A 23,029-nucleotide genomic window follows, 5' to 3' on the forward strand; every position below is an offset into this window, starting at 1 on the left:
TAGGGGTAACAGTTATGGGAGCTCGCATCATGGTAACCAGGTCTCAATAGCTAATCACATAAAGCTAATGGTGTCACACCATATTCTGACTGATTCTTTGGGGTATCTGATAAAAAAAAAACATTTCTGTAGTGTTATTATGTGAAATTCTAATAAATCTCTTCTTTTTTTTTATGTTAAAACTGCACATTTCAAAGTTGCATTTTATTGTGACCATCCCAATGTTGGGATTGATTGGACCACAGATGATTTGTCATTGGTGCAGCTCTAAACTGGACATGTGAAGGTTTTTCCTCTAGGTCTTGCCATCTGAAATGGTGGCCGAGACCGCATGTTCTTTGCATGCTCTCAGCAAGAGCTGCAGCTTTGTTCTGAAGTGGCCTGTTTCCAGCAGACACAGAACCTGAAGACCAGACAAGGTAGTGTGCCAAACTCAAGGTTTGCAACTAACTTTACAGCAACAAGGAAAACCAAGTCAAATCAGCACTCAGACTTCTAACTCTGCAAGGATACCGAACGACCAGTCTCCTCGGACCTACACCTGTGGAACGAGGACACAGCAAAGACTGCATCTGGAGCCACAGTTCTTTCCAGCCTTCCACTGCCAGCTAACAAAAGCAGCACACCTTCTCCTTTGTCTTTGTCCTGACTGACCACATAGTCAGGCAAAATCTACCCTGGTCTGAAGCCATCTTAGACCCTTTTACACTGCCAGATTTTCCGCGAATGTTGGGCCATTTTGCAGGCAAGCTGCGAGCGTTTAGACACACACAGCCGGATTGGCCAGTTGATCCGAGGTGCCAATTTTGGCGGTGGATAAACAGGAAAAGCTGATAGCAGGAATTAGCGAGCAGCTAGTAGCAAGAGGGAAACGCAAACCTGACAGACACTGTAAAGATGAGCAACTGAGGAGACAAGGAATTGCGCGCCCTCCTTGTCCTCGCAAACAAAGAGGCCATTAACCATCAAACCACGGGAATGGTGATGAACGGGCCGACTTACGAGAGAATTGCAGAAGGACTGACTAGCCACGGCGTCCCTCCCACATCACTGTTTACGTCACACACTGAGCTACACGTTTTGTTACTTGCTTACGCCCCCCCATTGCTCCGAAAAAGGTGCATTCTGTATAAACAAAAGTAGGTAGGTGGCATTTTGCCGCACTCCTCGATGCTGAAAGAATGATTAGGCTTTCCTGCAAATTTGCATAATTTCTGTTTAAAAAGGGCTTTTGATTCGGCCATCTTGTAGTTTTCTGTTGTCAGCCATTTTGTTTGTAGGCTAGGTGGCCTTTGTTTCGCACACACACCTTTTTGTCTTTCTCTTTCTAACACACACACACACACACACACACACACACACACACACACACACACACACACACATAAACACACCCATGCTTGTATATACTGACTAGTTAGAATTTGTGTGTTTTGTTTTGCTTTGCTTTCTTGTGAAGAAATACTTTTGGAATCATACCTGCTGTCTGTTTAATATTGCACAGAGTGAAAGAATAGCCATCCTCTGCTATATCAAGAACTCCGAAATCCTTCACCCTTTACTATTAATATGGCAACTTTGGTTATAGTATTTTGGTTATACTTTGGTTATATATTGATTTAATTATTAGTCAGAGTTCCAAATTGATAGTTTAGTGTGTTATATGAGACTGACTATCTTTCTTCTCTTTGCGGGAATGGTGCCCCACGAGGTGATTTAATGTAAATTAAGTTACATTATTTACCATATTAACTATTATTAATAATTAATTATTTTCAATAGCCATTTTGATACCTTGGACCACAAGTTGCTAATAATTGGAGATCTGTTTTGAGGTCAGGTCCCAACACCAGTAATTGCACAAATTGCATAAATTAGCCTAGCAGCTAGCAGCCTTTTTTTTCACAACTGAGGAATTACATGTAACATTATTATTCTTACTCACCATTGGTTTCAGTCACTGCATCTCCCAACAGAACAGCTGGGTTGAATTCCAGCCTGCACACATGTTTTTTTCAGCCAAACATTGTTGAAATGGGGCAGCTAATGTTGCTGTAGTGAGAAGGTAGCGGAGTGAGATGCCACTCAGGCAAGTCATTTTAGGCTGTGTTTTATCTTGTTAACAGCATTGTTTACATACGGCATGTGCTCTTTCTCCAAAGTTGATAATATTTCCAAATTGCTGATTATTTCCGAGTAAATGATGTTATCCTTGTTGTCTTTCTCTCAGCTGCTTGCCGCCTGCCTCCTGCAGTTTGACGGTGACACAGAATTTCAAAATAAAGGCGTATCCGAAGATGATAATATGGATCAATGTTTTCACTTTGCATCAATGATACTGGATGGTTGATCATTGAATTGACATATCGATCCAGATCGAAAGACCCATAATTAATAGCAGTTGTAAATGCGAAGTCCTGTGATCAGATGTCATTTTACAGATCATGTATCCTGACTGCTGTATGCACGTTCTGTATAGCACATTCAAGTAGTATTTTGTTTTGGAATTCATTCTTCAGGTGTTGTCAGTTTGTCTTGCCTGAAATGTCACAATGTCCAACAACCCCTCAAAGATTTACATCCATTTAGCTCCATGGAGAGATTAATGCCGATTGTGAAAAGGCATAAAGAGTGAGAAGTAGGCATTATGTTTTTGGGTTGTCCATCCACCCATTGGTCTGTCTGTCCCATGCTTGTGAACGAGATGTTTCAAGAGTGCTTTAAGGGAATTTCGTCATATTTGGCACAAATGTCCACTTGGACTTGAGGATGAACTGATTAGGTTTTGGTGGTCAAAGGTCAAGATCACTGTGACCTTGTGTGTCTCATTCTTGTAATTGTGGTTTTTCACAAATACCTTCAGGGAACTTCCTCAAATTTGGCACAAATTTTCACTTGTATTCAATGATGAAGTGATTAGATTTTAGTGGTCAGAGGTCAAGGTCACTGTGACCACATCTGTCTCATTCTTGTGAATGCAATATCTCAAGAACGCCATTATGGAATTTCTTTAAATCTGACACAAACATCCACTATGACTGTAGAATTAACTTAAATTAAGGTCAAAGATCAAGTTCAGTTTGACCTCACAAAATGTGTTTTGGGTCATAAGTCAAGAATTCATATGCTAATTATGGCAAAACTTTACACAAACGTCTAATAGGATAAAATAATGAAGTGATGACATTTTCTATTAAAAAGTTCAAAGGTCAGCTTCACTGTGACATCATAACGTTCTGCATAAAACACTTTTCTGTCCATTACTCAATGTCATATTTCAGGAACAGAAGAGAAAATATTTGGTCAGATACTGAATTGATGACACAAATCTTGGGTGTCCACCTTAAAACTGTGCTGATTTTATAGATCTTCTGTGTCAATCAATCAATCAATCAATCAATCAATCAATCAATCAATCAGTCAATCAATTTTATTTATAAAGCCCAATATCACAAATCACAATTTGCCTCACAGGGCTTTACAGCATACAACATCCCTCTGTCCTTTGGACCCTCCCAGCGGACAAGGAAAAACTCCCCAAAAAAAACCCTTTAACGGGGGAAACAAAAACCGGTAGAAACCTCAAGAAGAACAACTGAGGAGGGATCCCTCTTCCAGGACGGACAGACGTGCAATAGATGTCGTACAGAACAGATCAACATAATAAATTAACAGTAATCCGTATGACACAATGAGACAGAAAGAGAGAGAGACAGAGAGAGAGATAGAGACAGAGAGAGATGCAGGACAGACGGTAATGACAGTAGCTTACAACAACATTAATGAAAGTAATAATATAATTATAGTTCTGGTTACTGCGGTACAATATGTTGAAAGTATATATTAATATCTGATAGTATACATGTGTGACAATAGCATGTGTGAAGCATTAATGTTTTCACAGAGATGGATGTAAACTGAAGGAGGAACTTGACTGGTGTGTGGAGGCATACAACCACAGGGTGGTAATTCTAGTTTCTTCTTCTCCTTCTTCTTCTTCTTCTTTGTCTTCTTCTTCTTCTTCTTCCTATTGTTATTGTTATTGTTATTATTATCATAAATAAGGCTCATAGCATGAAGCAGCTCATGTTACCATCCTTTGTTAATACACTCCAAGCCCAGGGCCACTAACAGGCACTGAGGAAAGAAGTGAAGGACAGTGAGTGAAGATATGATGGAGTGATGGGAACAGAAGGTTGACAGTTTAGGAGGAGAGAAGAAAGGGTAAGGGGAGAGAAGAGGAAGAAGAAGAAGAAGAGGAGGGATGGAGTGAAGGAGAAAAAAAAGACCACATTCTGTCCGAAACCATCACATCTGGCATCGGAGGCTTTCACTGTCAGAGTGTGTGTGTTTGTGCAGTGTCTTAATGGAGCGATTCTGACAGCAGCTCTTTTCCCTCAGCTTGAAGCAGTCTGTTTACTGCTGCTTATTCTGCAAACATGTTGTTATTCATTACCTGTGTGTATATTGGGAGAAAAGGCTTCATTCACAGATATTTTATTAATGCAGAGAAATGCATGTCTACCCTGTCCCCCCTGATTCATCCATTCATCCTGCCCTCTCTACCTCATTCGATCACTCTTCATCCCTCATTTCCTATTCTTCCTACTTTTTGGTGACAAAGCAATGTGGTTTTAGTACACACACACACACACACACACACACACACACACACTTCTCTAATGCAACACTCAAAAACCACCCATATCAGGATCTAAATAATCTCCTTTCATCTCAATGCTTGCAAGAGGTTTAAGCCTGTGTGTGTGAGCTTAAAACCAGTGTTTGTGTGTGAGTGTGAAACCCACATCTTTCAGAAGGCTGCAGCTGCTTCCAATAGAATCTCAGAGATACACTCTCCCCATGTAAATAGGAAGGGACATTTGGCTTGGATTTGGCTTATATATATGTGTGTGTGTGTGTGTGTGTGTGTGTGTGTGTGTATATATATATATATATATATATATATGTATGTATACAAGCTGACGAACAGTAATCCTGGAGATGGAGATGGAGCATAAGAACCCCATGGCCAAGATAAAGGCAACACAGAGAGAAGTTAGCCAACTAGCAACTTCTACTGCCACTGTTCTCTCAGTGGCAGGGAAATAACAGCAGGTCAGACCCACCAAGAGCTGAGGAAACATACTGGAAGGCAGAGGGAAGAAGGAAAGAGAAGCATCACACACGCATCCCCTTGCTACATTTGAGTTGTAACCTTCTCAATGACTGACACAGAGCATGAAAGACCCTCAGAAGGGAACCATCCCATCCAACTACAGACCAATAACCTGTCTCTCCACAACATGGAAGCTCCTGTCAGGCATCATAGCGGCTAAGATAACTAGACATATGGGCCAATACATGAGCGAGGCACAGAAAAGAATTGGCAGTAACAATTCCTAGCCAAGCACCAGCTACTGGTCAACAGAGCAATTGCCCGAGACTGCAAGAGCAGGATGACCAACACGTGTACCACCTGGATTGACTACAAGAAAGCTTACAACTCAGTGCCACACACATGGATACTGGAATGTCTGGAACTATACAAGATCAACAGGACACTAACAGCCTTCATGAAGAACTCCATGGGAATGTGGAAGACAACCCCAGAGGCCAACTCAAAGCTGACTGCCCAAGTCAACATCAAATGCAGCATATACCAAGGGGATGCACTGTCACCACGACTGTTCTGCATAGGCCTGAATCCCCTCAGTCAGATCATCAAGAAGACTGTGTACGGATACCAATTCCAAAGTGGAATAACAATCATAGAGGTTAGGGTCTACCACAGCAGATCAGACCCAAGGTGCAGGCTGTGCAGAGATACCCCTGAGAAGGTCCAGCACATAGTGGCAGGGTGTAAGATGCAGGCAGGATCAGCGTACATGGAGAGGCACAACCAAGTGGCTGGGGTAGTGTACAGGAACATCTGTACCCAGTATGGACTCGAAGTACCCAAATCCCGATGGGACACACCACCAAAGGTGGTTGAGAACAACAGGGCTAAGATCCTGTGGGGCTTCAGCTTCCAGACTGACAAACAGCTGCTGGCTAACCAACCAGACAGAGTGGTGGTTGACAAACACCAGAAGAGGGCAGTGGTGGTGATACCAGCCAACAGCAACATCAGAAAGAAGGAACTCGAAAAGGTGGAGAAGTATCAAGGGTTGAAAGAACAACTAGAACTGATGTGGAAGGTCAAAGTTGACGTGGTCCCCGTGGTAGTAGGCGCACTCGGGGAAGTGACCCCCAAACAGGGAGAGTGGCTCCGGCAGATTCCTGGAACGACATCTGGAGCCTCAGTCCAGAAGTGTGCAGTCCTAGGAACAGCTAAGATACTGCGCAGAACCCTCAAACTCCTAGTCATTCTGAACCACCATCACTCAGTGGTTAAGACTTTGCTTTTGGTGCGGAGGAGCTGGGGGTTTGATTCCCTGTCAGGTTGGGGCAACACATATCCAGTGTTGACCCTCAGGCAAGTTTCTCAGGATGAGTGATACTGCAAACGCAAGAGTCATACTGGCTCGGACAAGGTCTGTGTCAGGCGTTGAGAAATGGGCTACTGGAACAAGACATAGATGGATAGTATGTGTGATACATCACTATGTGAAATGAAAGTGCTAGTTTTATTGGTTCATTGAAAACAACATCAATAATAATAACAATCATTATCATTGTTCTTATTTTATTATTTATTATTATTATTGTGATTATATTGGATCTGATGTATAATTTGAAGCACAAACACAAATTTTAGACAAACTGTATCAAGCACTGACAGGTTTGAGATATTTAGGCAACATCACTGTCATTTCATGCGTCAGAAGTTGTTACAAAGGGCCTTAATACAACCTTTGATGAAACAAAAAACAGGGTGTTCGATAACAGATTTTGGCACTGAATATCTTGGCACTGAAGGCTTTTGACTTTTCTAGCCAGGCCTCTCTTGTTCTTTTGTTCCCCACTCCCTCCCTCCTTGTGCCAGTTCGTGACTCTGCTCTTTTTTCTTTTTTTTTAAGATATCACATGAAAGCCCCCCCAACTCTCCCCTCTCCCTGTTCTTCTCCTGTTCCTCCTCCTTACACTGCTCCCACCCTAATGCCCCTCTCAGCCTGTTCTTTATCAGTGTGTGCTGGACATGTTTTGCTCCTCTGCCCGGCTGTGGCTGACTGCTGCTCCACTGTACACAAAAAACATTGTCTGGAACTGTGGCTGGTACTGTAAGTCACTTATTGGAGAAACACTATAGAATTTAAACAGATAAACAACACATAGGCTACTTAGTTTTGTTAAGCTATTGATGTAAGCACTTAGCTCAAAGTACAGCCCTATGGAGCTGCTAGTATGGCTGTGGACTTCTAGTCTAGGGATGCACCGTAAGGATTTTTTTTAAAAAGCTAATACCGATAACCAATAATTACTTGCTTCTCATGGCTGATACTGATGTGAAAAGCAATAATTTCACATTTATTAAATTTTCAAACAAAAGTGTATAACCTGTAGTTTATGCACACCTGAGGATAAGAAAGGCTAAAATGTAGTGAGAAAATATGTCTGATTTAATATTCCATAGCCCTGACCTCATCAAATCAAACTGACATCACTACTGCTAACACAACACAAACAAAGACCAGTTCTGACTCTTCCATACCTGCCAACATTAGGCTGTCAAAAAGGGTGAGTTTTTGGGGTATTGACAATTGGTCTGCACTCAATGACTCTGCCCCCATATAACCCTACACTACAGATGAAGATAATAAATACAAGGATGTGAAAGTGTTGGGCTTTATAAATAAAATTGAATTGAATTGAATTGAATTAAAATGACTTTTAATCAGTCTTAAATTAAAAAAAGACTGTATATAAAAGTTTAAAATTGGTGTCCAAACAAGGCATTAGTGTTTCTGCTTTGTAACTGGGTGTTGGCTACATGTGTAATAGCCCACAAAACTATTTGTGGAGAGGGAGAGAGAGTGAAAGTGAGAGAGGTCGTGAAGCCAGTTGTTCAGTATAATTCTCTGGTTTATCAGTGAAGTGTATAAACTACACTGCAGACTGAGGTCTCTACTAAAGCCCGGTATACACTGTGATTTTGGGCTGTCCCAGTTGAAAGATGACCATCGTAAAAGAAATGTGGCAATATATGTAGTTGTGGCTCTAAAATGGTGGTCCTACGTCGCATAGTGAGAGAGGTTCAAGGATGGCCATTCTCACGGTCTTCCAATCAAAGATAGCCTGGGGTAGAATTCTGACAGTGTCAGAAATTTTGGATGACCATCTCAAAGTGTGGCCGCTGTTTCGACCTATATCTACTAACCAACCAATAGAAATGCAGCATGAAATGATGCTCTGGCTCTATACCCAAACAAACAGATGGATAGCAGCTTATCATGAAGGCAAAACATACTTAAAGAAATTTGTGGGATTCCAGCAAAGAGGAAAGCAGAAGCCTTGCCTGTATGATGTGTCCTCCAGCTCTTACCATTGTAGGGATCAAATCTGGGCATCACACGGAGGCACTATTTATGTAGGGAACAACAATATTAGGCCTCACCAAGGGGCACCATTAATGTTGTAAATTATGATAGGGAATCTACTGGTGATACTGTAAAAGAGGGGATACTATTTGTTGTGATCTAGGCACCAGTGCTGTGTTTTACATGATGGCACCATTTGTTGGGACTTAAGCCTTAACACAGGCCTGACCTTGAAATAGATCTCCAATTAAAGTATCAAATTGGCTATCTGAAATAATTATAATTAAATAATCATTAATAATAATTATTAATTATGTTAAATAATGTGAGTTAATGTACATTAAATCACTTCGTGGGGCACCATTCCTGAAAAAGGGAAAATGATTGCCAGTTAAAGATATAAGTCTCATAAAGTACACTAAACTATCAATTTGGATTTTTTATTAATAATTGAATTAATAGCCATAACCAAATTTAATAGTGAAGCCTGAAGGATTTCAGAGTTCTTGATGTGCAACATTAAACAGACAGCAGGTTAAAATTATATTAAATTATATTTATTCATAAAGTAAGCAACACAAAACCAAAACACACAAATTGCTGTGTGTGTGTGTGTGTGTGTGTGTGTGTGTGTGCGAGAGAGAGAGAAAGACAAAGGCGGGTGTGGTAATCAAAGGACCATTTGGCCTACAAAACAAAACGGCTGACAACAGAGAACTACAAGATGGTCGAATCAAAGCTGGCTTCATATCGGGGGAGGTGTTGTTTGACCGTGTGGTCAGGACAAAGACAAAGGAAAAGAAGCTGGACTTTGAGTTGCCTGTTTGGGTGTAGCTCTGTTGAAATCCTATTTGTAATTGAGTGTATGTGAAAGTGATATGTGTTGCAAAGGCTCTGGAGTAGTGCAGAGGATGTTTAGTTGCGTGCAAGACTGTCTGAGAACAGCTTTAGCAAACTAAACACTTAGCTTTGGTGAAGCCAACTAACCAATGACCTAACTGCTAACAATCACATCCGCTAACAGTCTTGCTTAGCCTGTAAAGCTGTGATAAAGCTATGCCCAGTTGTTACATTACCGATTCTTGAATGGATGGAAGAAAGAGTTGCTTTATGGTGTGCTGCTTTGTTAGCCGGCTGAGGAAGGCTGGAAAGAGATTTGATTCCAGAAGCAGTCTTTGTTGTGTCCTCCCCACCTCTAACTTCTCTGGTTTCCAAGTTTTGAGAGTCCGGCCCAGGAGGAAAGAGGGCATCTCTGGGCTAGTCCACAGCTCAGGATGAAGAGATGGTGTGAGCTGGTCGACAGCTCAGGAGAAAGAGAGAGACTGTATGAAGGGAGCAGACCTTCTGCAGTTGCCTTGTGACATCACAGAGTCACATGTCACTGTAAAAGTCCTGTCCAATCAGGTTTGACGATTGGTCTCTCTGAGGTGAGAAATAGCTCTCATTGTCTGAAGAACAAAGAGCAAGCAGAGAAGAAAAGCCTTCACATGTCCAGTTTAGATTTAACAAATGACAAATCATCTGTGGTCCTGTGAATCCCAACACCATTATCACATACAGAAGGACTAAGTATGGAAGGAAATAGTGACAGAGTTGCAAACACACACACACACACACACACACACACACAGACAATCTGCAGTATATAGTGCCTACAAAACTTAAGGTTATTTAATAATGTGACCCTCTATGTTGTGCTTCACAGTTGGAGGGCTAATAACCCATGCAGCATCCTTGCACATTCAGTATCAGAAGCTATTGCATCGTATGTCATACCCTGTGATTAAGTAGGTGCTGTCATCGTACTGTCTGCATACATCAAACTTGATGTCGTACCCAAGTTTATTAGATCCATGTCTCACAGTGCAGCTGCACTAAACTGATATCCACTGGATGTGTGTCCATTGCGGAACGGCAGCACTGGTTATCCGCTGTGTGCTCCGCCGTCCGTCAATACCCACTGGCTGCGTTTGCTGTGCGGAGCGGTGCAGCTCCGCCGGAAGACATCGCGGTGCACTGCCATGATTAATATCTCCTCGTCCATGGTGTTAACGTGGTGAAATGACGTCTGAAAACCTCTGACCTGTTGACTTCAGGCCTGCCTCTGCCCATTATGTAGTTTTCAAGGTGTAGTGCAGGGAAATATGATCCGCCGTGAACACTGTGTATTTTATTTTGAAAATTAACCAGATGTTTTATTGTGTTTCTGTGCACGACTTCCTGCCCCGCACGATCTGCTCTGTGCTGAATTGCTGCGTTGTGCTCCGGCGTCCGGAAAAAATAGAAGTCCTGCGTATCTGATGCGGAGGGCTCCGGAGTGCCGGAGCTGTGACGGAGCCGGAACGCAGCACAGCCGCAGCCGGTGGAAACACACACATTGACTAGAATTGAATCCTATCGTCTCCACTGGAGACGCAACCAACACGCATCTGGTGGAAATAGGCCGTAAGATTTCTAGAATCTAACAGTCTGTAGGAGTCTTTATAGGGACAAACAGTGACAGTTGACTCATATGAATAGGTCCAGTGTGGGTTGAATGTTCATTGAGAGGTCTTTGTGACACCTACTGAAGGAACATGTTCTTTTAAAATGATTTAATAAATCATTGACAGAGAGACCATCCTGATTAAGGATGTTACAGGAAGAGACAGCTAACATTTTTTAACAGAAACTGCCGGTTGATTTGGAATTTAAAGACAGAAAATGGTTACAGGTAGATGGCTTATTGACAGGAAGCTAGAGCAGGGTATGGAAAATCACAGCCTTGTGATCAGAGACATTAAAATCAAGCACTTCAATATTAAAAGAAACACCATACGACAGCACAAGGTCAAGGTTAAGTCCCTTATCATGGGTTGGCTTTTTAACAGACTGTTCAAGATGAAAAGACTCAAAAAATCAAAAGGAGAAAAAGTATTAAGGGAGACAGGGAAACATTTGCACTTGTTATTAAAAATGATAGATTCGCCGCCTCTACAGCCCAACAGCCAACGCTGAGTAAAATAAGAGTAGTTTGGTTTCTGACTTTATCGGAGTGGGTGGAATAAGAACTAACTTTCCTCTATTGTAGAATATACAGTGCAGCTTGGTCTATAGGTGGGACTGTTTAATGTGACTTTCAATAGGTATAGTGTTAGTGGAGGGTTCAGCAGAACACAGGGAGAAATGCTCATCATTATGGACAGGAGTGGTTTCTGGGGCAGGGTTGTGCTGGGATAAGCACCAGTCAGAGTTAAAAGTTTTAAGCAAGTGTGGACGTGCAAGAGTCTGGTTAATAATTCCACTAACACAAATAAAATGAGCAGATGACAATGCTGCACGCAAAACAACTGTGTAGTGCGTGCGCAAGCGTGAACCACTTGTTTTCATTTGGATAATGTGCTGCTGGATCAAAGATCATAGAACGCTATGCGTAGGGCAGTGTTGGCAGGTCCGCCTATTAGCCGCGACTTTGGGCGTGTTTTTTTGTAAAGTAGCTTCCAAATATTGGTAGTCGCGGATTGCCGTTTTTTGGTGTTGTTTCTAAAGTGGAGTTGCTTATTTGGGCTTGCTCTCTAAACGTCGCCTTTCTCTATATATACCCGTCTAATAAGTTACGCATGATAGGATGTCGGACTGCAGGATGTTTCCACAGCTCCACTCCCTCCGCCCGCTTCGCCCCCTCCGCCCCTCTCCTTCTCCGCATACACACAGGTGACGGTCAGTCAATGAGACTTTAAACATTTAAATTGCGCGATTAATGGAGGTTCTTTAACTATTTCGCTAACAAGTGGGCCAAATATGGAAAGAATACAACAAAGATTTGTAGAAAGAGAGAGAATTAAATGATTCGACTTCAAGAGGGTGACGATTCAAAGGCAGTGTGCAGATTCAGATTCTGCGTGAAATATGTACTCATCATTCAGATCTTGTCCAGCAAACCAGCACTGTTACAGTGAAAGTAAAATGGCTCGTTATATGCAACTTCTTTACTTTCATTTTCATTCATTAATTTATTCTTTCCACGTTTTTGGTCAGCTAGTTGGTTTGGAAGAGTTCAAGGGCAGTAAATATAATGTATTTGTAAAGTAATTTTGAAACGGTTGCTTATGAAACGCTGATAAGTCCATGCATATACTGCATCCTATATATATCTATATATACAGTATATTAACTAATACAGTGGCCTCTGGCTATTTTTAAGGTTGTCATTTTCATGCCAAACAAGGCAAACATTCCATAAACATTCCGCATTTTATATCAGTTTTAGAGTGGGCAAGTACTTTGTAGCTGGTATAAAAAAGAAATTATGGAAAGAGGTAGGATGAACTGCAATTTTTTTTTTCCGTAGTTTTGCTTAAACATTCAACTTTGTTCATTTGCAGAATGAGGGAAATTGAGTGTTAGTGTATTTTAATATTCAGAATTTCTTTTTTTTTAAATCATACAGTCCAGATGTAAAAACTATTATCCAACACTTAAGGGCACTTGCCCCAGGATATTCAGATGGCTCTTAGTTTGAAACTGACATGTTATTTGTAGTAGGCCAATCCACCTGCTTTGTTCAATGTAAAGAGCATTAAGAAATGTATAAAGATTTGGACCTCTAGCAAGATGGTCATGATGGCTCAATGGATTTATTCTGTTTTGGAATACACAATATTCTTCCAAATTAGTGTTTGTGTATTTTAATATTCAGAATTTCGCTTCGTCAAGCTCTCTCTTTTTTGACCGCACACCTGTTTGCATCCCTGACTTTACGTGGCCGTCATGCACCAGGCTATAAAATCCCCACGTTGTGCATGCACCCACTGATTCATTGATTTCCACGTGTCGGAGTTGAGAGCAGTAAGAAAAGAGAGAGGAGTTTAGCGTTTTGTCCACTTACCTTCATTTAGGTTGGAGAGCTGGCCTTCGGGGGTCCCTCTCGAGGATAGCTAAACGCCATTTATTCTTCTTGACAATAGGGAGTGAAACAGTTGAGAGGGGTGCCATATCTGTGTATTGCAGCTGTCTGTTTATGCACAGTGGAGGCATAACAGCTAGCTCGAGCCTGACTCAGTCAGGAGCCAGCATTCTGTGTAGCCGTTGGAGGTAGTTGCTGGCTCAACCGGGGCAGTCAGGGGGCAGTTTGCGACGTTCCTCGGGGGTTTAGTTGCCTGCTTGAACCTGATAGAGTTTGAGGGGCGGTGAGCAGCTTACCTCCACAGTTAGCAACTGCAAGGTGTACCTGGTTTTCCGGTTCCATGTGTCTGTGCTGTTGGATCACATTCAGGGTTTGGGGCTGCGCATCAAAGAGAAAAAGTGCAGTCTCCAGCCTGCACAGGCCACCCAGTTACTAGGCATGTGGCTGGATGCTAGAGCTGGGTTGGTGATGCTGTCACAGGAAAAGCAGGTTTCAATCAGGACCTGCCTCTCTCATTTTCAGCTGGGTGCCAGGGTCACGTGGTGGCTGTGTCTCCGCTTCTTGGGTCTTATGTCAGCCTCGGTACAAGTGGTGCCATTAGATCTTCTAGATATGCTTCCAGTCCAGAGGCATCTCTTCAGCCTTGGGCTCTGTCCACAGAGACAGCTGCAGGTAGCGATGCTCGTCACCATGCAGCTTTGTGCGGACCTCAGGTGGTGGCAGGACCCAGCCAACATTTCGAGGGGTAGTATGCTTGGTCCTCTACTGCGTCGCCAGGTGCTCTCTATGGATGCATCCCTGAAGGGATGGGGCGCACTCCACGAGGGCAGGGACACCAGTGGGGTCTGGAACACCTGCTGGAAGGGCCAGCATATCAATATGTTGTCGCAAAATGTAACCTGACCCACGATTCCCATTCAGTCCAGGCTTGTTTGAGGTGGGACTCTTCTGGCGTTAACTGAAGCCAGTATACTAGTGCCTGCTGTGCCTCTACTGTTTCTTGGAACAGCTGCGGCATCATGCCTTGTGGGGGGTCTTCGGGGAAATCCAAATATAATCCATCTTGTGTGCACATGATCTTAGCTTTGAGTGGGCACAATATGTCTCTTCCCAGTAGGTGGACTGGAGTGTGGGCTGAATAGAGCAAGGGTGCGAGTATGATCCTTCCTGCAATGAGCTTTGGAACGGGCTCCGTTAGTTGTATAACTTGTGATTTCCTAGAGAAGCCTACTGTCTTTATTGATGAGTTGGAGAGGGGGATTCTGGAGCCTTCTTTCCGAGTGCATGAATATGTAGCCCCTGTGTCTACCATGACGGGGTATTCACGGTAGTGTATTACAACTGGTATGGTTGGTTCGTCATGTGGTTGCAACGAGATGACTGGTGACATTATTTCCCCCTCTGGCTCCTCTGGGCAACCCTACCACGGGCGCCCCTGTTCTGTGCTGGGCCAGTTCTCTGCCGGACCCAGCCATGGATTAACCGAGCATGCCCTTCATCGGTGTCCTGGTTGCCCACACCCCCAGCACACGTTGTTCGATACAGCCGGATTTGTTCCTTGGTAGCTTGTGCTCATATCTTGTGGGCCTGGTGAGTGATAGGGTGCAGTTTGTTGGTAAGCTTGTGGCTGGGACGGTTGAGGGGCCGGTGGGAAAGCTGGACCCCCTCCCCCCACGGTTTGCTGCACCCCCTCTAGGCATGCCTCAGCCTCGTCCCTTCGAGATTCGCTGGCTGTTGTTGTTTCCCGGTATTTGGTGCAGGTGGTAATAATGATGATGTGTAGTGACAGTGCTGGCATGTTCTGTTGAGTTCAGATCTGAATGGGTCATCTGTTCTACAATTTGGGGTGTAGTTTGTGGCTGAACAGTTTGGGGAGCTGCCTGATTGGCCATGTTCCTTCCTATGCAGCGTTCCTTCCTATGCATCTCAGCTTGGTCTTGTGCCCTTGCTGTCTGGGTGCTTGCACTCCTGCAGATTCTGAGGGTTTTAGACCATCCTTCCTTGGGGTGCAACTGCTCGTCCCTGAGGTATGGTCTTTCATCTCTCTCTGGCCTCCCTCTGGTCCGGCCGTGACCCTTGCCACCCTGCTCTGCCACTGCTGTCTCCCTTTGTGGCCGACATTGGCTCTCTTCATGTCTGTATAAGTCACTTTTTTGTGACATGGGATCCGTCTCCCCACCGGAATCCATTATTTCATCTTCTGAGGCTCCACTGGTGGTTGTCCAACCTTTCTCCTCTGAGTCTGAATCTGTGGTCTGGGGTGAATGTATTAGCAATTTTCTACGTGGCTTGGCCAGTCTACGCTTTTTGCTCTTAGGTTCAGTCTCTGTCACATTGGCCAGCGTCATTGTAAACTTCCCTTCCAGCTGGCCCTTCATTACTTCTGCTTCTTCATTCTTCAGCACGTACTGTCCTGCCCCCAACAATGGTGTGTTATGTGGGCATGGTGGTGGTGCTGTTGATAATGGTGGTGCTGTGGAAACTACTCCCTTGTGTGTCTGTGGTTCCTCTGGGCGCTCCCTGTCTTCCAGCTGCACCATTTATCTCCTACTCCCTACCTGTCTAAACCACCCCAACACTTCCTTCTCCTTAGCTCTTTTGTTTCTTTTCTTATAGCTAGCTTTTGTGTCTTTAGCCTCAACATGCCTTAATTCCGTCTCTACTTCATCACAGCATGACAGATTGAAGGTGCCATCTTTGGTCCAGCGATTTTTTCCTGTTCTTTTGTGCCACTTAGCCACACAGTGTCGTATCCAGTTCTTTTGACCAGGGTGTTGCTGCATAACTACCTCCATGGGGGTTAGGTCCCCTTTTTCCATCTTTCCCTGATTGGCCCTCATGAAGCCCTGTTTAACTTCACCTGCCCTTGGGATCTCTGGCTGTTCTTCTGTTTCTTTTGTGCATATTAGCACAATTATTTTTCCTACTGTGATAGCTGTTTTATATTTCTTTTCTCTCCATGGGTTATATTCTAGTTTCTCTGACCTGTCTCTTCTGAGGGGTTTTGGTTAGGTAGCCAAATTTTCCTGTCTCCCACTCAACCTTTCTGGGCTTGACAACGATCTGTAACCGTGGGGCAAACACTACCGAGGGGGTAGTGTTTGCCCCACGGTTACAGATCGTTGTCAAGCCCAGAAAGGTTGAGTTTGAACCAAGTGAGATTACCAGGGGGTTTAGAAGAGGGTTCTAAACCCCCTGGTAATCTCACTTGGTTCAAAGGAAGCGAAGCTACTGGTCCGCTCTTATACTTGTCGCACAAGAATTGTAATATTTGGTCCAGTGAGTAGGGAACCCACAATCCGCGCAGTATTGTCTCCCACAGTACGCCTAGAAATTCCTCCAGCACTTGCCCCAAATTTACAAATTTCGTGATTTGCCAAAGTCTAATTCGAATTAGCTGCTCACCTTGCCACTGCTCCACATCCTTTTCGTCTATGTATGTTCTTTCTAACCAGAAGTGTGTTCTTGTGCCTTGGGTTTCCACAGAGCCTTCCTTTGTGCAATGTTCTTCAGTCCAAATTTCATCTTCACTACTACCCTCCTCTTCCATCTAACTTTGTCTGATACACCTTTACCCCCTTTTCATTCTATTTTTGTCTTTTTGTTTTATTATTTCCTATATATTTGTTTTACTGTGTAGTGTAATGTACTAATTTACTGTAGTGTTTATACTGTTCCTTTAAGTTGACCTTTAAAGATACGTGTTAAAGCAATGTACTCTGTGCACTTACAGTCACACACTGGTTTATTATTTCATGTATTTCTGTGACACACACATACACTCATTGAACACTTAAGCATTGTGGTGGAAAAGTACCTAGGATTCACTGTGCATCATTTTTTTTAAAAATAGCATGAGGATGGGCTCAGAAATATTGGTGGAAAGGTTAATTCCAGCTTGGCCTGATATGACCCTGGTAATAGGAGGCGGGTCTAGACTGCCCAGGAAAGCATTACACGGTGAAACTGGCTCCAAGGGAAAAAGAGAAAGCTGGGATACCATTATGTACAAGCTCCAGTGGGTAGGCTGGCTTCAAGGGAAGAACGGAGAGCCATGACACCGTTATGTTCAGCCCAAGTGGGTAGGATTAAAGAAAAAAGGTGGAGACTCAACAGAATCTTCACCAGCCTTAAAAAGGGATGCACAGAAGGGAAAACTTCAGTCCTGCTCCGGAGCTTGACTCACGAGTTGTATTGTGCTGATGCCTGCGTGCACATTAAATTCAGTTGCACTTGATTCTACATGTCTGCAGTGATTTTTTGACCTCTGAGTATTTGAGTTTTTGATATTTAATAGAAAACAAAGAAAGTTTGTTCGGGAAGTAGGGAACGAGGTCGCGAGCTTTCGGGCCCAGTTCCAGGCCTTGAATTCTGCTTCTTCAAATGCTTACTTTACTCTATTTCTATACACCACTCGTTTCACTCCGCTAAATCTGATGTGTGGTCAGTCCTTATACATTTGTACATTTTCCATTATTTCTTGATATATTAAGAACACATTTTATCTTTCGCTTTACAATATTTACAGGTTTATACACTTTGATCGATCGTTGTTGCCATCCCGTAGGCCCCTTAGCAACGCGCGCTGCAACTCTGTGTTTTACTTAGATCGCTGTCCTGTAGGCCCTTAGCAATTCTTTTTTACCTTCACGGTTGCTGTCCCGTAGGCCCCTTAGCGGCAGCAGCATATGTCAACAGGCAAGGGGGTCTGGGCTCCCCAAACCTCTACGGAATAGCACACAGGCTGTGGACCTGGACATGGACACGGTTCCTGTCCCTCAGGGCCATACACGTGCCTAGATTGATGAACCAAGGGGCAGACCTACTCACCTTCAACCCTTAGAGGCATAGTGACAGCTATCAAGGCTGCTCGTACAGGGGACTATAGGTTTGCAGATGGTGATTGCAGCCTCATCTCTCAGTTCTTGAAGGGTGCGCAGAGGCATGCACTGTGCACCAGGAGGCTGGCCATTCCACCGTGGGACCTGGGTCAGGTGTTGCAGTAGGAACCTTTTGAGCCTCTGGAGTCACTCAGCATTAAGTGGCTGTCTCTGAAAGTGTTTTTTCTCTTGGCAGTGACATCAGCCAAAAGAGTGGGGGAACTGCATGCTCTGTCAGTGGATAAGAGCTGTTGTGGTTTCCTGCCGGATGACGCTGGTGTCATGTTGCGTCCGAACCCTGCATTCCTGCCAAAAGTACCCACAGACTTTCATTTGAATCAGTCGGTGGAGTTGTGATCCTACAACCCCTCCAAGTAGGGTAGTGAGGGTTAAAAAGACACAAATTGCAGAAGCGCTGGCCTGCCAGTACTGGTGGGTGTGAGGGCACACTCAACACGAGATGTAGCTACCTCGTGGGCCTTGTGGCAGGGTGCAACCCTCTGGGAGGTCTGTGCAGCTGCTACATGGTCAATGCCATCCACATTTGCCAGATTTTACTGCCTGAATGTGGCCGCTGGCACCTCCTTTCGGGAACATGTGCTGAGTGCCACCACACAGTTGGCCATGTAATTCCATGCCCTTGAGCTCAACACAAGGTGTAGCTACCTCATGGGCCTTGTGGCAGGGTGCCATCCTCTGGGAGGTCTGTGCAGCTGCTGCATGGTCAATGCTATCCACATTTGCCAGATTTTACTGCCTGAGTGTGGCCGCTGGCACCTCCTTTCGGGAGTGTGTGCTGAGTGCCACCACACAGTCTGCCATGTAATTCCATGCCCCTGAGCTGGGGCCTTACCCAGCCGGGGTTATGTCGTATATTATTGTCAGTGGCCTGGCAGCAGGCTGGCCAACTGAGTGGTCTTCCTGCACCCAACCCCTGTGTCTGGCGGGGCGGGTCGTGCTTATGGTTGGGCTGGGCATCAGAACATGTGGCACACAGCATTTGGTGATGTCACAGACCGCTGAATGCGCAAGATGTTGTACATTTGTTACGTTGTTAATAGTTACATATATATATATATATATATATATATATATATGTGTGTGTATGTATATATATGTATATATATATACATACACACCTATTGGCCATTTTCTGTTGATAATGCAGGGAACGTCTCATTTGAATGGGGGGGGGGGGGGGCTTGTGGACATGCCTCTGCTCTGTCTCCTGGTGGCCCTCGCAATGTGTGTTAAAGGGTTTCCATAGTTATGATATAACTACTGGGTGGGGGGATAATTTCGATACAATAGAGAACATTTGGTTACATATTTGGTTACATTGTAAGCGTGGTTCTCTGAGTGAGGAGATTATCTCTCCAGGCTCAAGGCCGCTCGGTACTCGTTCCAATCAATGTTAATCAGTGGGTGCATGTGCAAGGTGGGGCTTTTATAGCCCAGCACATGCCGGCCACGTAAAGTGGTATATCTTCAAGGTTATTAATTTTCCACGTCGATTACCCCAGATGGGGATCATTTATGTTATGATGGAGCTATTGAGTGGGGAGATAATCCCCTCACTCAGAGAACGAAGGTTACAATGTAACCGAATGCTATGTTTCCACTGCAGACAGTTTTTAGCCATTCATGCAGGCTATCAAGAAGGCTTCAACACTAAGTGCATTTTGAAAGAGTGGGAATGGAGCCAGAAAAAAAGCAGGTTTTGCCCAGACTCTGAATTGGAATTGTGGTTACAAGAAACTGTAGTTGCATGCTGAGTTCAGTTGATTTTTTAACTGTTGGGGAAACAAGCTTGATTTCAATTCTGTATGTTAATTGTATTGCTTAACTGCTCTTTCTTGCTTGTGATAATTAGACTTGCACCGATTTATCAGCAGTGCTCGGAATCGGGCCGGTTTTCACGTGATCGGCCATGACCGGATTAGTCTAAAATATGCCGATTTAAAACAGCGGTCAAATTCCCGGCGCGCCGCATGATTAACATCGTGTAAAATCAGCAGCGCACACACATGTGCAACTCACGGCTTGGGCGATGTGAGGAAGTGAAACATGGGCGGTTTCTCACCTTAATCATTCACGTGCACACAGCAAAAGAGAGAAGGAGAAAGTTGTTGATTGTCCGTGTAAAACTGAACTGACGAGGCGTGTGTCCGCGTGCCGAAGATGCACGTGTCCGCGTGCTGACTGGCGGGCATGTCCTGAAGACCTGTGTGAATTTTCCACAGGAAATATTTTTACTTTTTTGTCTATTCAAGAAATTACCCACAAATGCTATACACCAAGAATTATATTTTATTTATTGATGCTTTTATTTATGTATGCCTTTTTTACTTAAGATAGAAAATATTGCAATAACTTGTGTGCTGTAAAGTGGTTTGAAAAAAATGAAATCGGAATCGGCCAAAATCGGAATTGGCCATCCAAACACTCTGCAAATCGGAAATCGGTATCGGCCCAAAAAATTGTAATCGGTGCAAGTGTAGTGATAATTGGCACCTGTTTAAGCCATAATCGCAGTCACTCTGCTTTCAGGTTTTGATATGGACAGAGCCAGATTACACAGAAACAGTGGTGCTCAACAGGCACGGTGACCAGACGTCCCTGTTTTCCAGGGACAGCCCCCAATTTGGGTGACCTGTCCCTGGTAAAAGCTGTCCCCGAAAATGTCCCCGATTTTGACATTGAATGGGGGAAAAATGCGCGCAGACTCAAACACCAGTTATTACGGTAGTCAGTAAATGCATCGCCAGAGAAGACGTTGTAAGATGTACAGACGTTATCAGGAAGCACGACCAGACACAGCAGCATCAACAACAACAATCGAGAAGCAGCAAAAAGGAGAGAAAAGGAGACCAGCGGCCGCGTTAAATGGTATGTTGTGTCTGAACTTATTTATTTTGTGTGAGTTGGCAGTAGATTTGACTGTGTGTGTGTGTGTGTGTGTGTGAAGTGAGGTAACATTCAGTGCGTCTGTTTAATCTGAAGACCTAACGTAAGGTTATAAAAGTCAGTGAACGTTAACATTATGTCACTGTTTTTATATCTGTCATTGGTGAAGCTGTAACATTAGCATGAGATTACCAGGTGATGACATTGTTGTGGCCCTGTTTTAGAAAAGGAGGAGGTGGAAGACTGCTTTGGTAGCATAGGATTTTCCTGGAGGCATAGGGACCTGAGACTGTGTTAAAATAATAAATAAATAAATAAATAAATAATAAGTAAATGGTTAATAGTTGTGTGTGTTAACTGCTGTATTTTGTGTCGAGCTGGCACCAGACAGTGCTGTGTGGGTAACCAATGACTGTAGTAATCTGTAATGACCAAAATATATAAGTATTATATTACCAAAACTGCTATTTCTTTAAGAAACTATTCACTTACTGTTGGCTCTGTTCTTGCAGTTTTTCTCATGTTCTCCTCTGCTCTTATTCTACCCAGGCTCCTGAGGCGGAGGCTATAGAGGTGGATGAATGAGGAGATCATGGTGATGTCACCCATTTTTTGATTGCCACCTTTTGTGTCATAAATATCAGTTCAGTATTCAGTTATGAGTTGAAACCTTTGACCAAAAAAATCCATCCTAACTCAAGCTAATAAGATTAAGATATTTTTGTCTTCCTCAGTGGATGTATGGTTGGTGATGTCACTCATTTGTTTGATTGCAACCTTTTGAGTAATAAAAGCTGGTCAAAAATACATGAAAAATTACTTGTCCCCGTTTTTTATTTCATAATGATAATATTTAATGATTTTTCACCGCTGCACTGAAAATATCCCCGATTTTCATCTCAGAAATCTGGTCACCTTATCAACAGGTCAAGTTGTGCAGCAACATGATGGGCTCCATGTGGACATCCAGCACTTTTTCCTCACTGGAGCTATCCGACACATGAGTCATTTATAAAATGTGTGTGTTTGTGCATGTTGTAGGTGTCTGGTATAGTGGGCAGAGCTGATGTCTTGGCGTGTCTGCTGTTCTTGCTGACGTTCCTCTCCTACATCAGGTAAGATGACTCCCAGACTTCATACACACCACACACACTCACATACATACATATATATATATGTGTATATATATATATATATACTAGGGGTGTAACGGTACACAAAAATCACGGTTCGGTACATACCTCGGTACACAAGTCACGGTTCGTTTTTTTTCGGTACAGTAATGTAAAAAATAGACAACTATTAAATATCTTTTACTTATTGGTAACCTTATTAAAACATACCACCACAGCAGTTAACTCTTTTTACACATTTTTTGAATGAAACAAATATATATAAAATCCTGCTTTTTCACATTGTTTGAATGAAAATAGAAATATAATAGTGAAAAATAAAATCCCGCTATTTTTTTAACACATTGTTTGAATGAAAAATATAACTATAAATTTCTGCTTAAACAATTTTACTCAATTAAAATAAAAAGTATAGTGCAGCTGGTCAGCTTTAAAGCCTGCTCAGATTCAGTTTTACTAGGAACTTACTTAGCTCTCCCACTTTGTTAAAGTGCAGTAAACAAAACATGCTTATATCTAAAGTGCAGCTTAAACAATTTTACTCAACTCCAGTGGCGCTGGTTATTTCTTTAGCGCGATGGTCAGGGAAACGCTCTTTCTTTTTAAAAGACGACAATATCGTAGTTTGCACCAGATTGCTTTTTCTAGTCGTGCCGGTTAACGTTCAAACTCGGGTGGTGTCGCTTTAGATGCGTTAGCATGTTAGACGTGTTTCCAAGTACATACCCGATCGCTGTTCTGCAG

General features: G+C 43.3%; 1 protein-coding gene across 2 annotated transcripts in view; it reads left to right on the plus strand.

Annotated features, from left to right (window-relative positions):
• Positions 1–23,029, plus strand: part of tmtc1 (transmembrane O-mannosyltransferase targeting cadherins 1) — a 343,046-nt gene that overhangs the window by 69,327 nt on the left and 250,690 nt on the right. For both annotated transcript variants that reach the window (XM_050036058.1, XM_050036057.1), the window contains exon 3: positions 22,194–22,267. In XM_050036058.1, the coding sequence (XP_049892015.1) occupies positions 22,194–22,267 (74 nt within the window). The remainder of the gene's footprint in view (positions 1–22,193; positions 22,268–23,029) is intronic.

Source organism: Epinephelus moara, chromosome 23, assembly GCF_006386435.1.
Source record: "Epinephelus moara isolate mb chromosome 23, YSFRI_EMoa_1.0, whole genome shotgun sequence".
Taxonomy (NCBI): Eukaryota; Metazoa; Chordata; class Actinopteri; order Perciformes; family Serranidae; genus Epinephelus; species Epinephelus moara.